Below are 17,507 nucleotides of genomic sequence, written 5' to 3' on the forward strand. Positions count from 1 at the left end.
TAGTATTAGCCCCTCATAGTGCTTGTTCCCATAGAAAGCCTAGGGCCTTTAATAGAACTGTCATGTTCCTTTTACCAGTAAAGTACACAGGATATTCCAGACAGGATCTGTTGTTGCTCTGTTCTACCAGAAGACTTTAATCAAACACCACTTAATCTCATAATGCATAAACATGATAATATGTCTGGGGAAAATTACATAGTTCTAGGCTTTTTATCAGCCTTTGAAAACATTTCGGCAATGCAACAATAGACGCTGTGTGGGCGCCTGGAGATACTTCAGCGACAACATCTACAGCTGTTTTGTACTTTAACAGAAATTTAAACAAGGGGAATCATTTATTTTTTGTTAACTTAGTTAAATGAGAACTCCAGGCAAACATAAAACAAAAGGTTCATTTTGTTTATCGTCTGGCCAAACAAGCAAGAGCAAAAGATTTCCAGAGGACTAGCCTGGGGAGACACACGGGCAGAACAGGCAGCTGCTGTAGGGCTTCTTTGGCAACTTGGTACCACCATTCAGTAACATCTTTGTAAAACCAATACTTTTTATTTTTCACTTGTAGATAGACCTAGGAAGTGTAGAAACCCCAGATTTATATTGCTGTCTGTGCCCCCATTTTGGAGCTTCACCCTATTTGTCACAGTGACCAATGCCTCTAGTACAGAAAACAATAAGAGTTTTGATAGGAACAGGACGTGAGGAGAGATATTTACACCTGTTCCTGCCAGAAATCAAGCAAACTCCTAACTTCTGCTTCTGCTGCACTGAAATCTCAGATGTGGTGGCAGCAATGTGCTGGTTAGGGATCTTTATCAATTGAAATTATGTTTTTAAGCCAGCCAAATTGCCATTGCTTTGGTTTGGTGGCTCTCCACAAAAAGGAGGCCCCTTAAAAATAGGAGTCAATCAAAGTATGTAGTCTGTATACAGTTGCACCGCCATGGTTTAATGGATCAGTAAATAACCACAGAAAGGATAACAACCAATGTGTTTCAGGGGCCCAGAGATCTCTGTATGGGCAGTCATAGGAATGTACATACAGCAGTGATAACGCATTTCAGTCGAAGATGCCTTAATCATAGCCCAGAAATCTCTACATTCCTCAGGCTTTAAGTTTAAGTTCACCTTCAGAAAGAATTAAAAAAAATCCCCTATAAATTCTTTATCCTTGGAATAGTACATAGCAGTTGGCCCCTATCCCCTTCCGTTATACCATCCCATAGCCCAGCTAGAGAAGAAGGCTGCCCACCTGGCCACCTGGGGCTGGAAGACCCAAAGCAACTGCTACTGAGCAAGCTGGAGCAGTAAGAGCGCACTGCTTACATGCACCAGATCAGACACAAGTACATTACTGTAATGTCCAGCCAATCCTGCAAATAGTAGAAAGGAGGGGGATGAAGAGACAACTGATTTTGTGGAGAAGACCCCCTCAACAGCTGCATCTACTATTGTGAGAATATAGAATTGTAAAGAGGGGTTTTTGGAAGCTCTTTCCAAAGTACTTACATTTTAAGCCCTAAATAAGATGAAGGCTTATGGGCCACCAAAACGCATTTACTGTTGCCCTTTCCATGATATGTACTATTCTGAGACTATAGAATTACATTGGGGATTTTCGAAAAATCCCTTTTAAGGTGATCTTACACTTTAAGTACAATACAATGTAGGGTTTGATTGCTTACTGTGTGAAAAGTAAATCTGGTATGATCAGGATCAGTGAAACAATCATTCAGCAATAAAGCATTTACTAAACCAATAAATTATTATTGTACACTTGGATCATTTGAGTGGTGTTCCTTCTGGTGCAACTCCACTGAAACCCCAAGTAGTGTTATCAGCCTTAGTGGACTACAGTACACCTTCCATATGGAGATGAGGAAACAGGTAGTGTCACGGTTAGAGGTCAAACTCGGAGACCAGAAGATATAGCAGTATAGAGACTCCCACTGACCAGTAGGATAGGTATACAAGCAGGGCATCTTGCCTTGGCGGATGACACAGGCACACCCGAGGTCCATGTACTAACTGCTATTCACCAGATCAGATTACCAGCTCCTGATGGTGGAGGTGGGTTTTGCTGTGTCTTTGTATCAGGTCGTGGTCCTCAGGATCACTTCACCAGGAGGTAAGCAAGCTGGGGTCCAGTAGCAGTTGCAGTAGGTAGGAATCAAACAGAAGCGCGATCAGTAAACAAGCCAAAGGTCGGCAAAAAGTAGTTTACAATTTGGAATCAAGCAGAAGTGTTGTCGAGGAATAAGTTAAAGGTTGGTAACTAGTGGAAGCGAAGATACAGACAGTAGCAGGAGTGACAACAGCGAGTTATTGGCTGGAGAGAGCACAATTATCTGCCAAACTGGAAGTGTAAAGGCATGGCTTACATAGGAAGTTCATGGGAGGAGCTAAGAGTTCAAGTTTCACGAAAAAACAAGATACAAGGCAAGATTGTCCAAGGGAGCAGACAGTGAGCCAATCAGCATCTCAGGTGGCTCAGCAAGAAGCGTTAGTGCCAGGCACAGCAGAGGTTCTGGGTTCAGATCTAGGCCCTGACATAGAGTTTCTGTAGTCCAACAGGGACTACAACACTGCTGGGGATATCAGTAAAGTAGAGTCAGAGTTCACCAAGAGCTTGTAGTGTTTTTTAATGCGGGGAAATGTGTATGTAATGCTGATATGTATTACACATGTTTCTTGCGGCCCCCGGGGCCAAAGTTTGGGGACCTCTGATTTAATCTAATAACAAAAAAACTGAGCAGGCAGGCTCATCTGCAATAAAATAAAACGACCTGCCTGCTCTCAGTCTTCTGTAGGTACAATGAGCTGCCTGTGCGCACCCCAGTTTACATTCCAGCACATTTAGCTGTGGTAGGTCTTCCTGTGCTGAAGTGCCCCAAGAGGTCTGGCAGTCAATAGGGCAGCAACTATGAGACCTCGGGGGACCTTTCTTCTATGACTGTGGTGGTTAACAGTTGATCAATATAAATGCCACCAAAGCAATCAGGAAGATTCCCAAGTATGAGAATAATGTGCAGAGATTCTCAATAATGTTTTGCCACATGTTCACGGGACTCATTCAACCCTGGAGGCTCATAGTGGTTGTGCTACATGACCCAGTGATAGGCACAAGTCAGCTGGCACAGAAAACTTTTCCCTTTTCTACACTCATACACATAAACAAAATGTAAAAAAGGAAGTAAAGGGCGAATAAAGAAATCTGCAAAGCAAGCAAATGTATACAGTACCGGTAATCTTGCCGTTGGCTTCGATTGGTGGCTGCCAGCTGACTATAACAGCTCGAGGCTTCCTTTCCCTTGTGATGACTGTTAAGTCCTTCGGGGCAGATGTTGGAGCTTGAAGTGTGGAAGAGAAAAAAAAAATGAGTTGGCCAAGTAGGAAGTATAAATTAACAGCACGACAATGCAGGCGCTGGTAGCACTTACGATCATAGCGGAGGGAATTATCAGGGAAATTTACATGTACAATTTTGACATTTTGACACATTTGTGCCCCAGAGTTTTCTTTTACTAGCACAGGAGATAAACTCTGGCATGAAAGGAATATGTGTGTTGAATGTCTACAGCAATCTTCTTTTACCTTGATCCTTTTTTATGGAGGGGAGATGGGAGTGGGTAAACTCATGTACCATATAATACAGATTTTACAGTACATGCTAATATTTTCAGTTCTATAACAGACCAAAAAGACACATTTCAAGCTCAATTTCCAAATCTGTTATTTTAATGGTATCTCACCTTATGCAGCTCATATTGCCAAAGGCTTAGGGTCCATTTGTGCCTCACTATCCTGCACTGTAATGCAAGCATTTTAGCGCATTGACGCATGGTGTAGCAAACTGGGTTAGGCAGCCTATACAGAATGCGATACAACTCATTGCACAAAAATGTAGGGTATGCTGCGATATTTTTCTTTTTTTTTCTCAGAAGAGGTGCATTCTGGAGGTATGTTGGGAATGTGATCACACCAAGACAAGTATGGTGCATTACTGCATGTTGTGGATGCACACTTTACTGCCCAATACCACAGCATGCATTTATAAAAAGACTGCTAAAGGCCATTTCTGGGGCAAAATTCCAGGATTCTCTTTACCACAAATACCTACAAAATGAAAGTGATTGTAAAAGGATTTTTAAAATAACAAATATGATATACTTACCTGCTCCTTGCAATGGTTTTGCACAGAGCAGCTCCAATCCTCCTCTTCTAGGGGCCCCACCAGTGCTCCTGGCTCACTTTCTCCCCAACCCCCCGCTAAGTACCCCCATAGCATGCTGCTTGCTTTGCGAGCACTCACGCAGGTACGCTCCTGAAATGTGCTCTCTATGAGTCAATTGACACACACAGTGTGGCTTGACCCCACCCCCTCCTCACTACCTGTGATTGCCCTTGGCTCCTGCTGCTGCTTCTTAACCAATGAGCAGAGAGAGAAAGAGAGAGAGAGAGAGAGAGAGAGAAGAGAGAGAAGAGAGAGAAGAGAGAGAGAAGAGAGAAAGAGCAGGGATGGATCAAGATTGAGCTTGGGTAAGTATAAGGGAGAGGCTGGGCAGGGGAGCTACACATAGAAGGTTTTTTTTAATGCAGAGAATGACGTAAGGTCTAAGGACCTTCTGCCGTTACAACCACTTTAAAGTAAAACTAAAGTCAAAATTGTCAAAACGTTTTTATCCTGTTGGATAGAGTAAGGGAGGGTTATAGTCCAAGTCTGTGTTTTATTTTGCCATTCATGTCCCATTGGGGAGATTTCCTATCACTTCCTGCAGCATAGCCAAAACAGAAAATGAAAAACTGAGGGAATCCCTGATTTTCACCAGGGTTATCAGAGCTGGGGTCCCCATTGGAATATTTCCCCTCTATCACTCTTCTGGGATGAGCCAAAATGTGGTATTTTCTTTCACTATCAGTGAACATGGCAAATAGAGATGGGGGGTCTCCCACAGACAACAATTAAAACCTGGCAGTTGTTCTAATCCCTCTCCACTCTCTCCAAACCAAAAAAATGGTTTGGCCTTTAGTTATACTTTAACAAAGAAACAAACAGATTTCTACTAGTCGTTGCTATTCTTGTTACCGCATTTGTTACCACCCCCTCATGAAATCACAAAGCCAGTCCCTTAAGATTAAAGGACCCCTCGGAGGACCCAGATGAGATACATATTAAGCTGCCCATAATTACTAGGAAGAGACATAGGCACTGCAAGAAGAACCCTTCTATTCTAGAACGAAGAAGAATAAAGAGTCAAACCCAACCTCCTGCATGACCATCAGGTAAGTATTTAGGGTTTTTGGTTTATTTACTTTTTTTTTTTTTAAGAGAAGGTGTGATTAGCCAGGCATGGGTGGATTGGGAGGGAAGTGTGTAGTTTTTTGGTTTTCTAGGTTAGTTTTGATTTCACTCATTCCCTGTGTTAAAAGAAAGCAACCCAGTCTGTAAAAGAAGACATTTTTATAATACATTTCAAGGAGGTGGTCTGTTAAATCCTTGCTCATGCGTGTAAGGAGGTGCACATGCTGCTACTATTCGACACTTCCCGGTGTGTCAAATATCATGGCCCTTGCTGAAAGCTTTTTCCCTTCACCAATGTCACTACAGAAGCTCTTCAAGAGGATGAAGATTTAACACACCACCCAGATACAAGGCCGGCATAGTTCACAGTTGTTAGCTGCATACCTACGGTACTTTAATGAGCCTACACTGACTTTGTTTATGACTCACCACTTCCTGTTCTACTATAAAAACCGTCAGCATGTTTTTAATAGCCACTATGGTAAAATCAATGTCAATTCACTAAGATTACAAGGAAGGTTATCACTTAAAATACCACTAGCTTTAGGCTGGTGATAACTGTGAGTTTCGATGGGTATCCATTGAGGAAAGCAGAAGAAATAGCCTTTTGAGGTGGTGATAAAATATCACTTTGGCCCTGATTCATCTAGCTGCAATAACATTAAAGGCACCCTAAAGCCCAATGGTAGTTTAAGCAAAAAGTATTTATTTGAACCTAGGCAGCTCAAAACCTCTGATTTTGAAATGTTATTATTGGTTTCTTTATGATTTAGCCCCAGCAACAAGAGAACATTCTGAGTCCTGAAAAATCACTGCAGAGAAGGGGTGCTGAGCTCTGTGTGGAAGCAGCAGTCTCTCTGCAATTGTCCTACATATATCCTGTGAATCAGAGCTAGAGCTCTTCAATCAGCAGGAAGCATGAGTTTTGCTGATTACAGAGTTGTAGTTACATTTATAAACTAAACACAGTATAATAGGTTGCTACTGAAATTGCAAAATGCAAGAAATCATTGTTGTTGATATATATATATATATATATATATATATATATATATATATATATATATATATATATATTATACTTTTTTTTAAAGTAAAAAAACATATACAATTCTTGCGCCAAGGTTTTTTTAGCATTCAAGATTAATCAAAAAATAAGCGGGAAACAATTATTTCCTTGAACGTGGATGTTCCGTACATTTTTGGTACTGATACTGATCATACTGACAGGAGAGAGGAGGTCACTGCTGCTCCTTCAGTGTCCAATCAGCAGGCTGGGGGTGTATCCCTAACCAGGCTTTGCTGTTGCTAAAGTGAGGGCCTGACTTTGCTTTCTAGCAGCAGTGCTTAGCTCACAAGACTGACTTCACAGAATTACATATCTTTCGGTAGATAAGATATATAACACACATAACACATATGTATTTAAAAAATGTTTTTTTCAGTTATCAGTCTTCAGGGACACCAGGTATAATGCCAATATAGTAGTAGCATTTAGATTTCAAGGTGGGCAGCACAAGAAATGGGACGAATTTTTTGCCACTTGAGTCTTCAAGAGACATAAGAAGCTAATGGGTGACACACACTAATGGGTGACTCATCCAATTATTCTCTTAGACAACTGGACTGACCCTTTCAAGTTTACATTTTGTCCATTTAGTTGTGTTTACCTGTCTCATAAGTAGTGGCGTGCGCAGTCATACTCCATGTGCTCGATCGCCTTCCTTTCGTGACCATGACTGAAAACTCATACATTGTGTTTGGCTTGAGACCCGTAACAGTGTGGCTTAATGACGTTGTATCGGCAGACTTTCAGAAAAAAAAGAAGACAGCATTAATTCACATTCTAACTTTTTACATATTATTGAAAACAAAAGAAAAAAAGCCATTGTTGCTAAAGTTATACCTTAACACTAAAAAAAAGACTTTTCTATCATCCAGTGGTTTCTTCTGCCATTGTAGATATGACGTACCTTGTATTTCGAACTGGTGGAGTAGCTGGTTCTCCATCGTATGGTGTAGAAACGGACCTCCGCTGTCTTCTGGTTCTTTTGGACAGAGTTATCTGCCCAACTGACCCTCACGGCATCATGCGTTAATGCGACGGCCTGAACACCTACTGGTGGAAGCATGGGGGTGGACATTTCTGGGACCGAGGTGGGGAAATCATCAATAAAAGGATAAAACTCAATTTCTGAGGGATCCAGGGGGTCTGGATAATCATGCAGCAAATTAAAATAAAAGTCACACAGCAAAGAATAACACAATGGGTTAAATGCAACATAAAGGTGAAGAAAGGTGTGGGAGGGAAGAAAAGAATAAAAATTATTTATGTTTTATATTCTATCATTTTAAATATATATTAATATCATTATATACTGTCATATAACATTATACCAACAGTATATATATATATATATATATATATATATATATATATATATATGTATATATATATATATATATATATATATATATATATATATATATATATATATATATATATATATATATATATATATATATATATACATATATTATAATAAGACTAATATATAATGATATACTTATCTATCTATCTATCTATCTATCTATCTATCTATCTATCTATCTATCTATCCGTCTGTCTGTCTATCTATCTATCCATCCATCCATCTACAGTGTATCTATCCACTTACCTAACCTTTCTATTTTCTCCATCTATTGAACTACAAGATCAGTTTAAAACAATGGACTGTAAATTATGTCTATTAACTTGAAAGTGAACTGGATTGCTTTTTGCTGTAGTTTAAGGTATCATAATACTGTAAGAAGATCATTTGAATGGGATTATATTCATTAATAGTGTGCAAGAAGTAGTCAAAAGTACATACTGAAATTAGATTATATACTGTATACGAGGGATGTCTGAAATACTAATTGTCACTTAATTCAGGCAATGTATTATCTGTGGTAAATGTCTAAGAAGAAAGTAGAAGAAAAGACAGTATTCTTAAATGATATGTTTTTTTTTTTTTTTTTGTAATATATTAACAATACCGAATATGAATCTTAATAGCTTTACTCCAGTGAATACTCACAGCATAAAAACACCTATTTTTCTATTGACTTATAAGATGTCCTTGAATGTTCGTTGAAAAAGAAAAGGTTCTATGCAAGACTGCATAAAAACATTCTCAATTACTTTAAATGAAAAAAAGCTGGCACGTTCTTGTGAAATCACTTATAAAATGCCTGCTAATTCAAGCCTTAACACATCCAAATGCTCACAATATTGTGGTCTTGGGATGATCTGAATAGGAGGTTTCTACTGCTGTCATCTTGGGATGGGCTAAATAGAAGGCTAATTCTACAGGGTCTTGGGATGCACTAAACAGTAGTGTGGTTTGGGGTGGACAAAATAGAGGGCTCCTACTACTAGGTTCTTGGTATGGACTAAATAGGAAGCTCCCACTACTGTGGTTTTGGGATTGCCTGAATATGAGACTTCTACTACTCTGGTCTTCGGATAGACTAAATAGAAGATTACACAACTTGGGTATTGGGATGGACTAAATAGGAGGCTTCTACTACTGTGGTCTTGGCATAAAATAAATAGAAGGATCCTACTACTAGGGTCTTGGAATGCACTAAACAGGAGTCTCCTACTTCTATGGTTTTTGGATGGACTAAATAGAATAATCCTACTACTAGGGTCTTGGGATGGACTAATTAGGAGGCCTCTACTACTGTGATTTTGGGATAGCCTGAATAAGAGTCTTCTACTACTATGGTCATGAGATGGACTAAATAGAAGGATTCTACCACTAGGGTCTTGGGATGGACTAATTTGGAGGCTCCTACTACCATGGCTTTGAGCCTGAATAGGAGTCTTCTACTAATGTAGTCTCGGAATGGACTAATTAGAAAGATCCTACCACCAGGGTCTTGGGGTGGATGAAATAGGTGACTCCTACTACTATTGTCTTGAGTTGGACTAAATAGGAGGCTCCTACTACTGTGGTTTTTGGATGGGCTCGTTAGAAGGATATTATTACTAGGGTGTTGAGATTGACTAAATAGAAGAACCCTATTACTGTGGTCTTGGAATAGACTAAACAGAAGAATTCTATTACTTTGGTCTTGGGGTGGAATCTCCTACTCCTGTGCTCTAGATAGGGATAAATAGAAGGTTGTTATTATTGTGTTCTTGGGATGGACTAAATAGAGGGTCTTGAGATTAACTAAATAGGAAGACAGGTTCCAAGTTATTTGACTGGTGATTGTAAGGTTTATCAAGCAAAGCAGGACGAGCTAGTAGAATCACAGAGAAGGTGCAAAGTTAGATGGATACAGTGGCAAGAGAAGTCACACTTTAAAGAAATTTCCATGACCCTTAGTAAATGCAGTGCCATTTCACATTGCAAAAAAAAATAAAAAATACATGTGCAAAAAAAATGAAATACGCAGGCTTTTTGCCTGAACATGATTGGATGATGGAAGTCAGCAGAGCTTCACTTTATACACTAAGCTCTGAGGAATATTTCCTTGCAAAGTACAACTTCTCTTGCAAATTGAACAGCCCATCTCCCTTTAGTAAACAAATCCTGCGTGTTTGTTTGGGGCCTATGCAACCTTTGGCTTTCCTATTCTTGCTAGTGCATCCGGATCAAGTTTGAAGAATTGAAAAATTAAGCTAAGGCCAAATTATTCAAGTTATCAATTTTTAATTAATAAAGTTGTAATTGACCTAAGTTTTGGCTAAGGTATACTTTAATTGTATAAATAATGTGAAATGACCTACACATTTACGTAACAAATTCTGGCACAGATAATTTTTTTTTTCTAAAAAAATAAAGACAATAAAATGGCATATTCCTCCATTCCTTTTTGATATACTGTGATTGTCCATTGCCTTGCTGGAAAGAGAAACTTTCAGAACTTTTATCAATCCTGAAAGTAATTGGTTCACAAATTTAGGTAACTGTAAGGTCAACTCAGCCTGCAATGCTGAACTGTAATGACACGCATAAGTAACCCAAAATGATAGATGTCTGACCATGAATAACAGGTTCTATCTGAAGGAGCAAAACTAACACTTATAGACCTTGTGTCTCTCAATTGAACTTAACCCCGGAATGAAAAACGGCTTTCTCCATCTGTCTCCAGGGTAATAAAAAAAAAAGATTGAGTTGTAGAAACAAAAAGAAAGAAAAAGTGGATAAAATAACAAATAATAACATAAACATGACTTAATAAATAACTATGTGGCCTAGTTCAAATTTTATTGTTGAGTTTTTGGTAAAAAAAAAAAAGATTGAATAAAATTATTCTATTTAATTCAGCCAGCTCGATCTTGTTTATTAGAGAAAGCTGTTGATGTTATATGTATTGATTTTTGTTCCACAATATTTCTTAGTACAACTGTCTTAAAAAAAAACAAGCAACATATATTATAATATTTTACAATGAAATATAAATTACATATTGATTTAACCCAGTTGTTGAGACAGTGTACAAAAGAAGTGTAAAGCTGTAGTCCCTGGTTTATTCCTTTTGGGAATACTTCACGAAAGCTCGACACCATTCAATTTTTACTTGCTGTGCTACTTCTTGGATTTGATTTGATTGGAATATTCCTCACAGTTCCCTTTTGAAATACTGCATGTCTTCAGATTTGTGTGCTCTCATAGACGTACAGCTTTTACCAATGTGGAACTTCAGAATATTTCATCAAATGAAAACAGCCAAGAATGTCACATAAGAGGTCAGTATCCCCACATTTTTATATTTTATTTATACGGTTCTGTACTTTTTATTGTGGTAAAATATTTTACCATAAAAAGAAATTAATATTCAGTGGCTATTTAGAGGCTTTTTTTTTTTTTTTTAAGGAAAATATTCTGCATAGGCACTATTAAATTCAACTATGTTCTAGAAGTTTAGAGTGTATGTTGGACTTTTCTATATGATATCTCCAATGACTTTCTTTTTACATTCTGCACCCTTTCCCCTTTTTAAATAATTGTTAAAATAAAAAAAATAATAATAATAATAACAAAGGAAAAAAAAAAGGAGAGAGGGTTGTAAATTTTGATTCCTCTGTGCTCCCAATTTTAATCTCTTGCCAATTTCAGCAATTAACTAAATCCATTGGGTTTATACACTGTTGGTGAACTCCAGCTGGGAAAAGCCATGAAATGTAACACTGAAGAGTCACGAGTTGATTACACTTGTAACATTGGAATTGTTTTATGATTCTGGGGTTCAGCAACAGGATGTAGCATAAAACATTATAGTTCAAGCAGTGTCTGTATTTGCTAAGCAGCTAGTGGGAAATATTGAGGACACCTCATACACACGACCAGACTTTTTGAAGGACTAGGTCCGACGGTCTTCCAGACGGACTTTCGGCGGAGGTCCTACGGACTTTCTGAACGAACGGACTTGGCCACACACGACCGGACTAAGTCCGTTTGAAAGTCTGTTCGTTTTGAACATGATGACGTAAACTGGACTAAACAAAGAAGTTCAATAGCCAGTAGCCAATAGCTGCCCTTGCGTCGTATTTGGTCCGTCGGACTGGCACACAGATGAACGGTTTTCTGATTTTTAGTCCTTCGGACTTGAGTCCGTCGGATAGGTTTGAAAATTTTTTTATTTCTAGGTCCGTCTGACTTTTGGGGAAAAAAAGTCTGCTGGAGCCCACATACGATTTAATTGTCTAACGGATTCCGGTCCGCCAGATCAAGTCTGCCGGAAAAATCCGATCGTATGTACGCGGCGTTACATTAGCAAGATGTGTTTTTCTTGCAGAATTCCAACATAAATAGCAAAGATGGTAATGGCTATCATTCACACCATTCTATATTAGCTTACAAAGAGGTTTGAATGTGCAGTAAATATATATATTGTTGGTGAAAATCATCTTAAACATGCTTTTTTATTTATTTTTCAGTATTAAATACTGTGCAATAAGCAAAAAAATGAAAGTACACGCAAAATATAAAATATTGGAGTAGTGTGTGTATTTGTGTGTCTGTTTCTTTTGAGAACAATGCACGACATCGCACGCAAAGCATGCATGGTGATCCCTAAAATAAGGAGACTTTTTTATTTATTTTAGTAATGTTCAGTAATTACAAATGGCATGTATATTGTGCCGGTTGAATCTTTTATTTTTTTTTATTTATTTTTTTTTTTTTTTTTTACTATGTCAAAATATAAAATTATTTTTATCATGATTGAATTATATTTCTAATTATATTAATTTATCATAAAAATATTTAAAAAATTTTCAAAAAGAGGCAAGCCAATACATGTAAAATATATCTTTTTTTTCCATTTCATCTGAACTGAACTTACTTAATAACATTTACGTTCTATTTAAAAAATGTGTGTGTTTTTGAGTACAAGGAGCTTTCCTGGAAAATATTTTACCTCTTTATTAAGTACAGAACATTAATGTTTAATCAGCTCAATTATGAAACAGTATGCTGTACTAGCTAATTTCTATTACACATACCTTTTCATTTTGTGCAATTATAATTTGAAAAAAAATATACATTGGGACAAAAAAGGAAAGATAGCAATCAGAAAAAACTCTTTCAACCTACCGGTTTGAGAGCGGGTTGTTGCACTTTCATAAAGAGGGACGCCTTCACCAGCATTATTGAAAGCTTTCAGGGAAATTACATAATGGGAGCTTGGTTCTGCAGAAACAGCAAACACATAAAAACAAGCATTTATATATATATATATATATGTTAATGGCTGCGGTGGGATATAATAACAACAATATTAACTTTAACAACAAAATACTGATAACTTTAATATATCTTTTTTTTTATTATTATTATTTAAAATAAGGCTCTGATAGGAAATAAATGGCACATAAGCTCCTCGTTGCTATTATTCATAGACATACGTTTTTGTTAGAGGAACTATTTAGAGAACAATTCCGTGTTTGATGCACCTTGTACAGAATTAGGAGCTGATGCATTTGAGGTTAAAAAAATAAAAATAAACAAATGGCACAAATTTGAGATTAAATCTATGATACCTATGATGACCAAAATTTCTTATTCAATAATTTGAGTGATTGCTATTGGGGGCAACTGCAACTTTGCTCTCTTTTTATTTTCTCCAGTTTTTATGCACCAACCTGTATATGTTTTGTGGACACGCGTCTAAACATATTTGAATTTCCTACAGAACATAAAGAACATAAAGGTAAAAGCAAGTCAAGCTTGTGCGTGTAAGTGTGTGTGTATTTACATATTTACACACCTTTTTTTTAAATTTGCCATATGGCCTGTTTCAAATCTAGGGCTGGCGTCTCAAATGTGACTCTAATGCCCCGTACACACAATCGGACTTTCCCCCAACAAAACCGTGGATTTTTGTTCGAAGGTTGTTGGTTCAAACTTGTCTTGCATACACATGGTCACACAAATGTTGGCCAATGGCAACGAGGTGACGTACAAGACGTACAACGAGCCAAGAAAAAGTTCAATAGCCAGCGCGGCTTGATTCCGAGAATGCGTGAACTTTTGTGTGACGGAATTGTGTACACATGCTCAGACTTTCCGTCAAAAAAGTTTTGTTGGTGGAAAATTTGAGAACCTGCTAGAAAACATTTGTTGGCGGAAAGTCCAACAGCAAATGTCTGATGGAGCATACACACGGTCGGACTTTCCAACAACAAGCTCACATCCAACATTTCCCATCAGAAAATCCGACCGTGTGTATGCAGCATTAGACTGAGAACCAAGTGATTAAACCTTACTGATCACTTGGTTCTCAAAGCTCCATGAGCAGAAAACTGGAGGCCGCCAGTCACCGCTGTCTGATTTGCCCCCCCCTTACGGTGCTCTGGGCTGTGGAGGGGATGGTAACGGTTGGCCCAGGCTCTCAGCGGCCCACTGAGAGACTAAGCCAGGTGCCAGTTCAGGTTCCTGGCTGGATCCCGAGCACATGACTTCAGCTTGCTGTCTGCTGAAAACGGGTTACGGGAGTGCAGAACAAACTGCACTCCTGTGATCCACAGGAGAAGTACAGCCAAACAAGCTTTGGCTGTACTTCTCCTTTATATTTGAACTTCATACAACTATAAAGGAACAAAACAGCGCAGATCTGTACTCATTTTTACATCATTAAATTCATTTAAATGCAAGCAGTGTAGGTAACTACATTTTATTTGTTACAACCCTTTTGGAGTCCTTTGTATGGTAGAGCTTAGACTGGGGGAGGGAGAAGCACCAGAAGGAGCCAATTAGCTGCACTGCAGTGGAAGAAGCATGCTGATAGGAGGAGAGGGTGGAGTGACAGATAGATGAGCTAATCAGTCTGCTGATTGGGGGCTGGGGGAGTGACAAGACCTGTAAGTATATCTAAACTGCAGCAGGAATAAAATGCAGGTCTCCTGCCCTGGCATACAGGATTGTGCAGTGTGACAAAGCTATGCAAATCTCAGAACTGGATGGAAAGAAATGCAAATCCTTTGGCAGGTAAAACAGTTTCCATATACATATTTTATCTGTGTATGTAGTAGTTTCCCTGGAGTTCAGCTTTAAGGTTGTAAGCCACCTAATGCTCTTTGAGAGCTTTTTCTCACCATTAACTGTCTAGCACAGTTCCTCTCAAATACCAGTATGACTCATAATACCTGAATCACAAGGAGGCGATTGACTTTGCAGAGGTCATAGTCCTGTGCTTTGGAGTTCTGGTTTTCTGGTTCATAACCCAATGATAATGACCCTTATCCTCCCTCAGTTATGCTTTGTTGCAGAGCACCATAATTACTATTAATCCCTCTAGTGCACAGAAAACCCATAATGCATTGCAAATGACGCTCCTTCCAGATATGAAGGGGTTTAATTGCCAAGACCTTCCTGGGAGATTACTGAATAAATTGATTAGCTCATTGTGAATATCGTTAGGACTGCAGCCAAATGAATTAATAAACAATAGGGACTTGATGTGAAGTGTTGCTCGATCCTCGTTGGATATAAAATTCATATTCATGATGACAGAACAATCTAAGGTATTTGTTTAGTTGTAATATAATTGTCCTTTGGAAATTACGTTCAGGAAAAAAAAAATGCAATATTTTTTAAGTGGAATAATGAACTGATGATGCTTTCAAGCGGCAATCAATGCAAAAATGATTCATCACTTTTATTTCACTTTGTAACTTTGCCAAACCGCTCATGTGCTTATAGGTGAGGCTTTCAGCTTATAAGTGTACAACCTACCAATGAAAGGGCTGCAAAATATGAAACTTTAAAGACTTAAAGAAGACCTCTCCTTGTAGAAAAACCTTATTTATTAACCACTTCATACCCCACCCATAGTACTATGACATCCGGAGGAGGGATCTTCCATCCTGAGCGGGCATCATATGATGTCCTGGGCTTCACGGCCATCTAGGGGGCACGCGCGCATGCCCACTGCGTCACTCGGGAGCCGGTGCGCTTGTCCTGGCGGCCGCGAAGTACGCCGGGCACCCATGATTGCCTGATAACAGAGCAGGAATGTGGATCTGTGTGTCTAAACACACTGATCCACATCCTGTCAGGTGAGAGGAGACCGATGGTGTGTTCCCAGTACAGAGGAACACTGATCGGTCCCCTCCCTTTGTGAGTCCCCTCCCCCTACAGTTAGAATCACTCCCTAGGGAATACATTTAACCCCTTGATCGTCCCCTAGTGTTAACCCCTTCCCTGCCAGTGTCATTCATACAGTAATCAGTGCATTTTATAGCACTGAACGCTGTATAAATGTGAATGGTCCCAAAATAGTGTCAAAAGTGTCTGATGTGTCCGCCATAATGTCGCAGTCACGATAAAAATTGCAGATCTCCGCCATTACTAGTAAAAAATAAATAAAAATAATAATGATGCCATAAAACTATCCCCTATTTTGTAGATGCTATAACTTTTGCGCAAACCAATCAATATACGCTTATTGCGTTTTTTTATCAAAAATATGTAGAAGAATACACATCTGCCTAAACTGAGGAAAAAATTATTATAATTTTGTTTAAAATTGGGATATTTATTATAACAAATAGTAAAAAATATTGTGTTTTTTTTTTTTCAAACTTGCCAAAATAAAAACCGCAGTGGTGATTAAATACCACCAAAAGAAAGCTCTATTTGTGTGGGGAAAAAAAGATAAAAATTTAATTTGGGTCCAGTGTTGCATGACCGCACAATTGTCGTTCACTGAAAATTGGCCTGGGCAGGAAGGGGGTGAAAATGTCCTGGGCCAATTCTGGCATTTCCTTCCTACATGTAAAAATCTACTTTTTTTTTGCTAATAAATTACTAAGAACCCCAAACATTATATATATATATATATATATATATATATATATATATATATATATATATATATATATATATAGATAGATAGATAGATAGATAGATAGATAGATAGATAGATAGATAGATAGATATATATAGATAGATATCTATTGTGGAGAGGCGACCCCATTTCACAGTGTGTATTAGCCTTTTCACCCTGGTTCTTGTAAACAGAGGCTTGCTGATTGCACACCTGTGGGCTGGGTTCAAAAACATCCCAGGGATAGAGCTCAGGGCTCCCACTTGGAGACAGCTCCACCCAAAAAGACAGGAAGTCTCGCTGAGCAGTCAGGAGGACTCCGCCCTACAGACACGAGACGGTATGTGAGTGTTGGGAAGACACCCACATTCTTTAGAGAGACTACAGGTGGCAGTTTGAACCCTGGGTAAGCTTGACCCAAGCATATAGGTCCAAGGAACAGACCTATGGCTTAGGAGTAAGCCCTGAAGCAGCTGTGTCCTCAGTAGGTAAGCCAGGAGGCTTAGTAACCATGATGCAATAATGGTGGAATCCCCCTGTGAGGGACATTTCTGTTTGATTTGAACTTTTTGCTTTCTTTAAATAAAAGTGGGCTGCCATGCCCTTGAAAATGCAGTCTAGACTGACAGGTGTTTCTTCCAATCGCATACACCACTTGAGCTGAGTCACCCAAATATCCTACACTATATCTATCTACAGTATTTATATATAGATCTCTCTCTCTCTCTCTCTCTCTCTCTCTCTCTCTCTCTCTATATATATATATATATATATATATATATATATATATATATATATAGCACTAACCCCCGAAGGAGCTGCTGGTTATTTTTGGGCTTACCGTTACCTTCCGTTCTCCTTGTGACACGTCTAGGGG

At 38.6% G+C, this 17,507-nt stretch overlaps 1 protein-coding gene across 1 annotated transcript in view; it reads right to left on the minus strand.

The window, feature by feature from the left end:
- The window catches only part of DCC (DCC netrin 1 receptor), a 987,065-nt gene that overhangs the window by 104,035 nt on the left and 865,523 nt on the right, over positions 1–17,507 (minus strand). The window contains exons 16-19 of the mRNA XM_077462998.1: positions 12,898–12,993; positions 7,276–7,514; positions 6,973–7,111; positions 3,243–3,350 (exon numbers count right to left, since the gene is read on the minus strand). Of these exons, the coding sequence (XP_077319124.1) occupies positions 3,243–3,350; positions 6,973–7,111; positions 7,276–7,514; positions 12,898–12,993 (582 nt within the window). The remainder of the gene's footprint in view (positions 1–3,242; positions 3,351–6,972; positions 7,112–7,275; positions 7,515–12,897; positions 12,994–17,507) is intronic.

The sequence above is a fragment of the Lithobates pipiens genome, unplaced genomic scaffold, assembly GCF_037356315.1.
Source record: "Lithobates pipiens isolate NorthernLeopardFrog02 unplaced genomic scaffold, aLitPip1_a1.2 Scaffold_3, whole genome shotgun sequence".
In the NCBI taxonomy this organism is placed as follows: domain Eukaryota; kingdom Metazoa; phylum Chordata; class Amphibia; order Anura; family Ranidae; genus Lithobates; species Lithobates pipiens.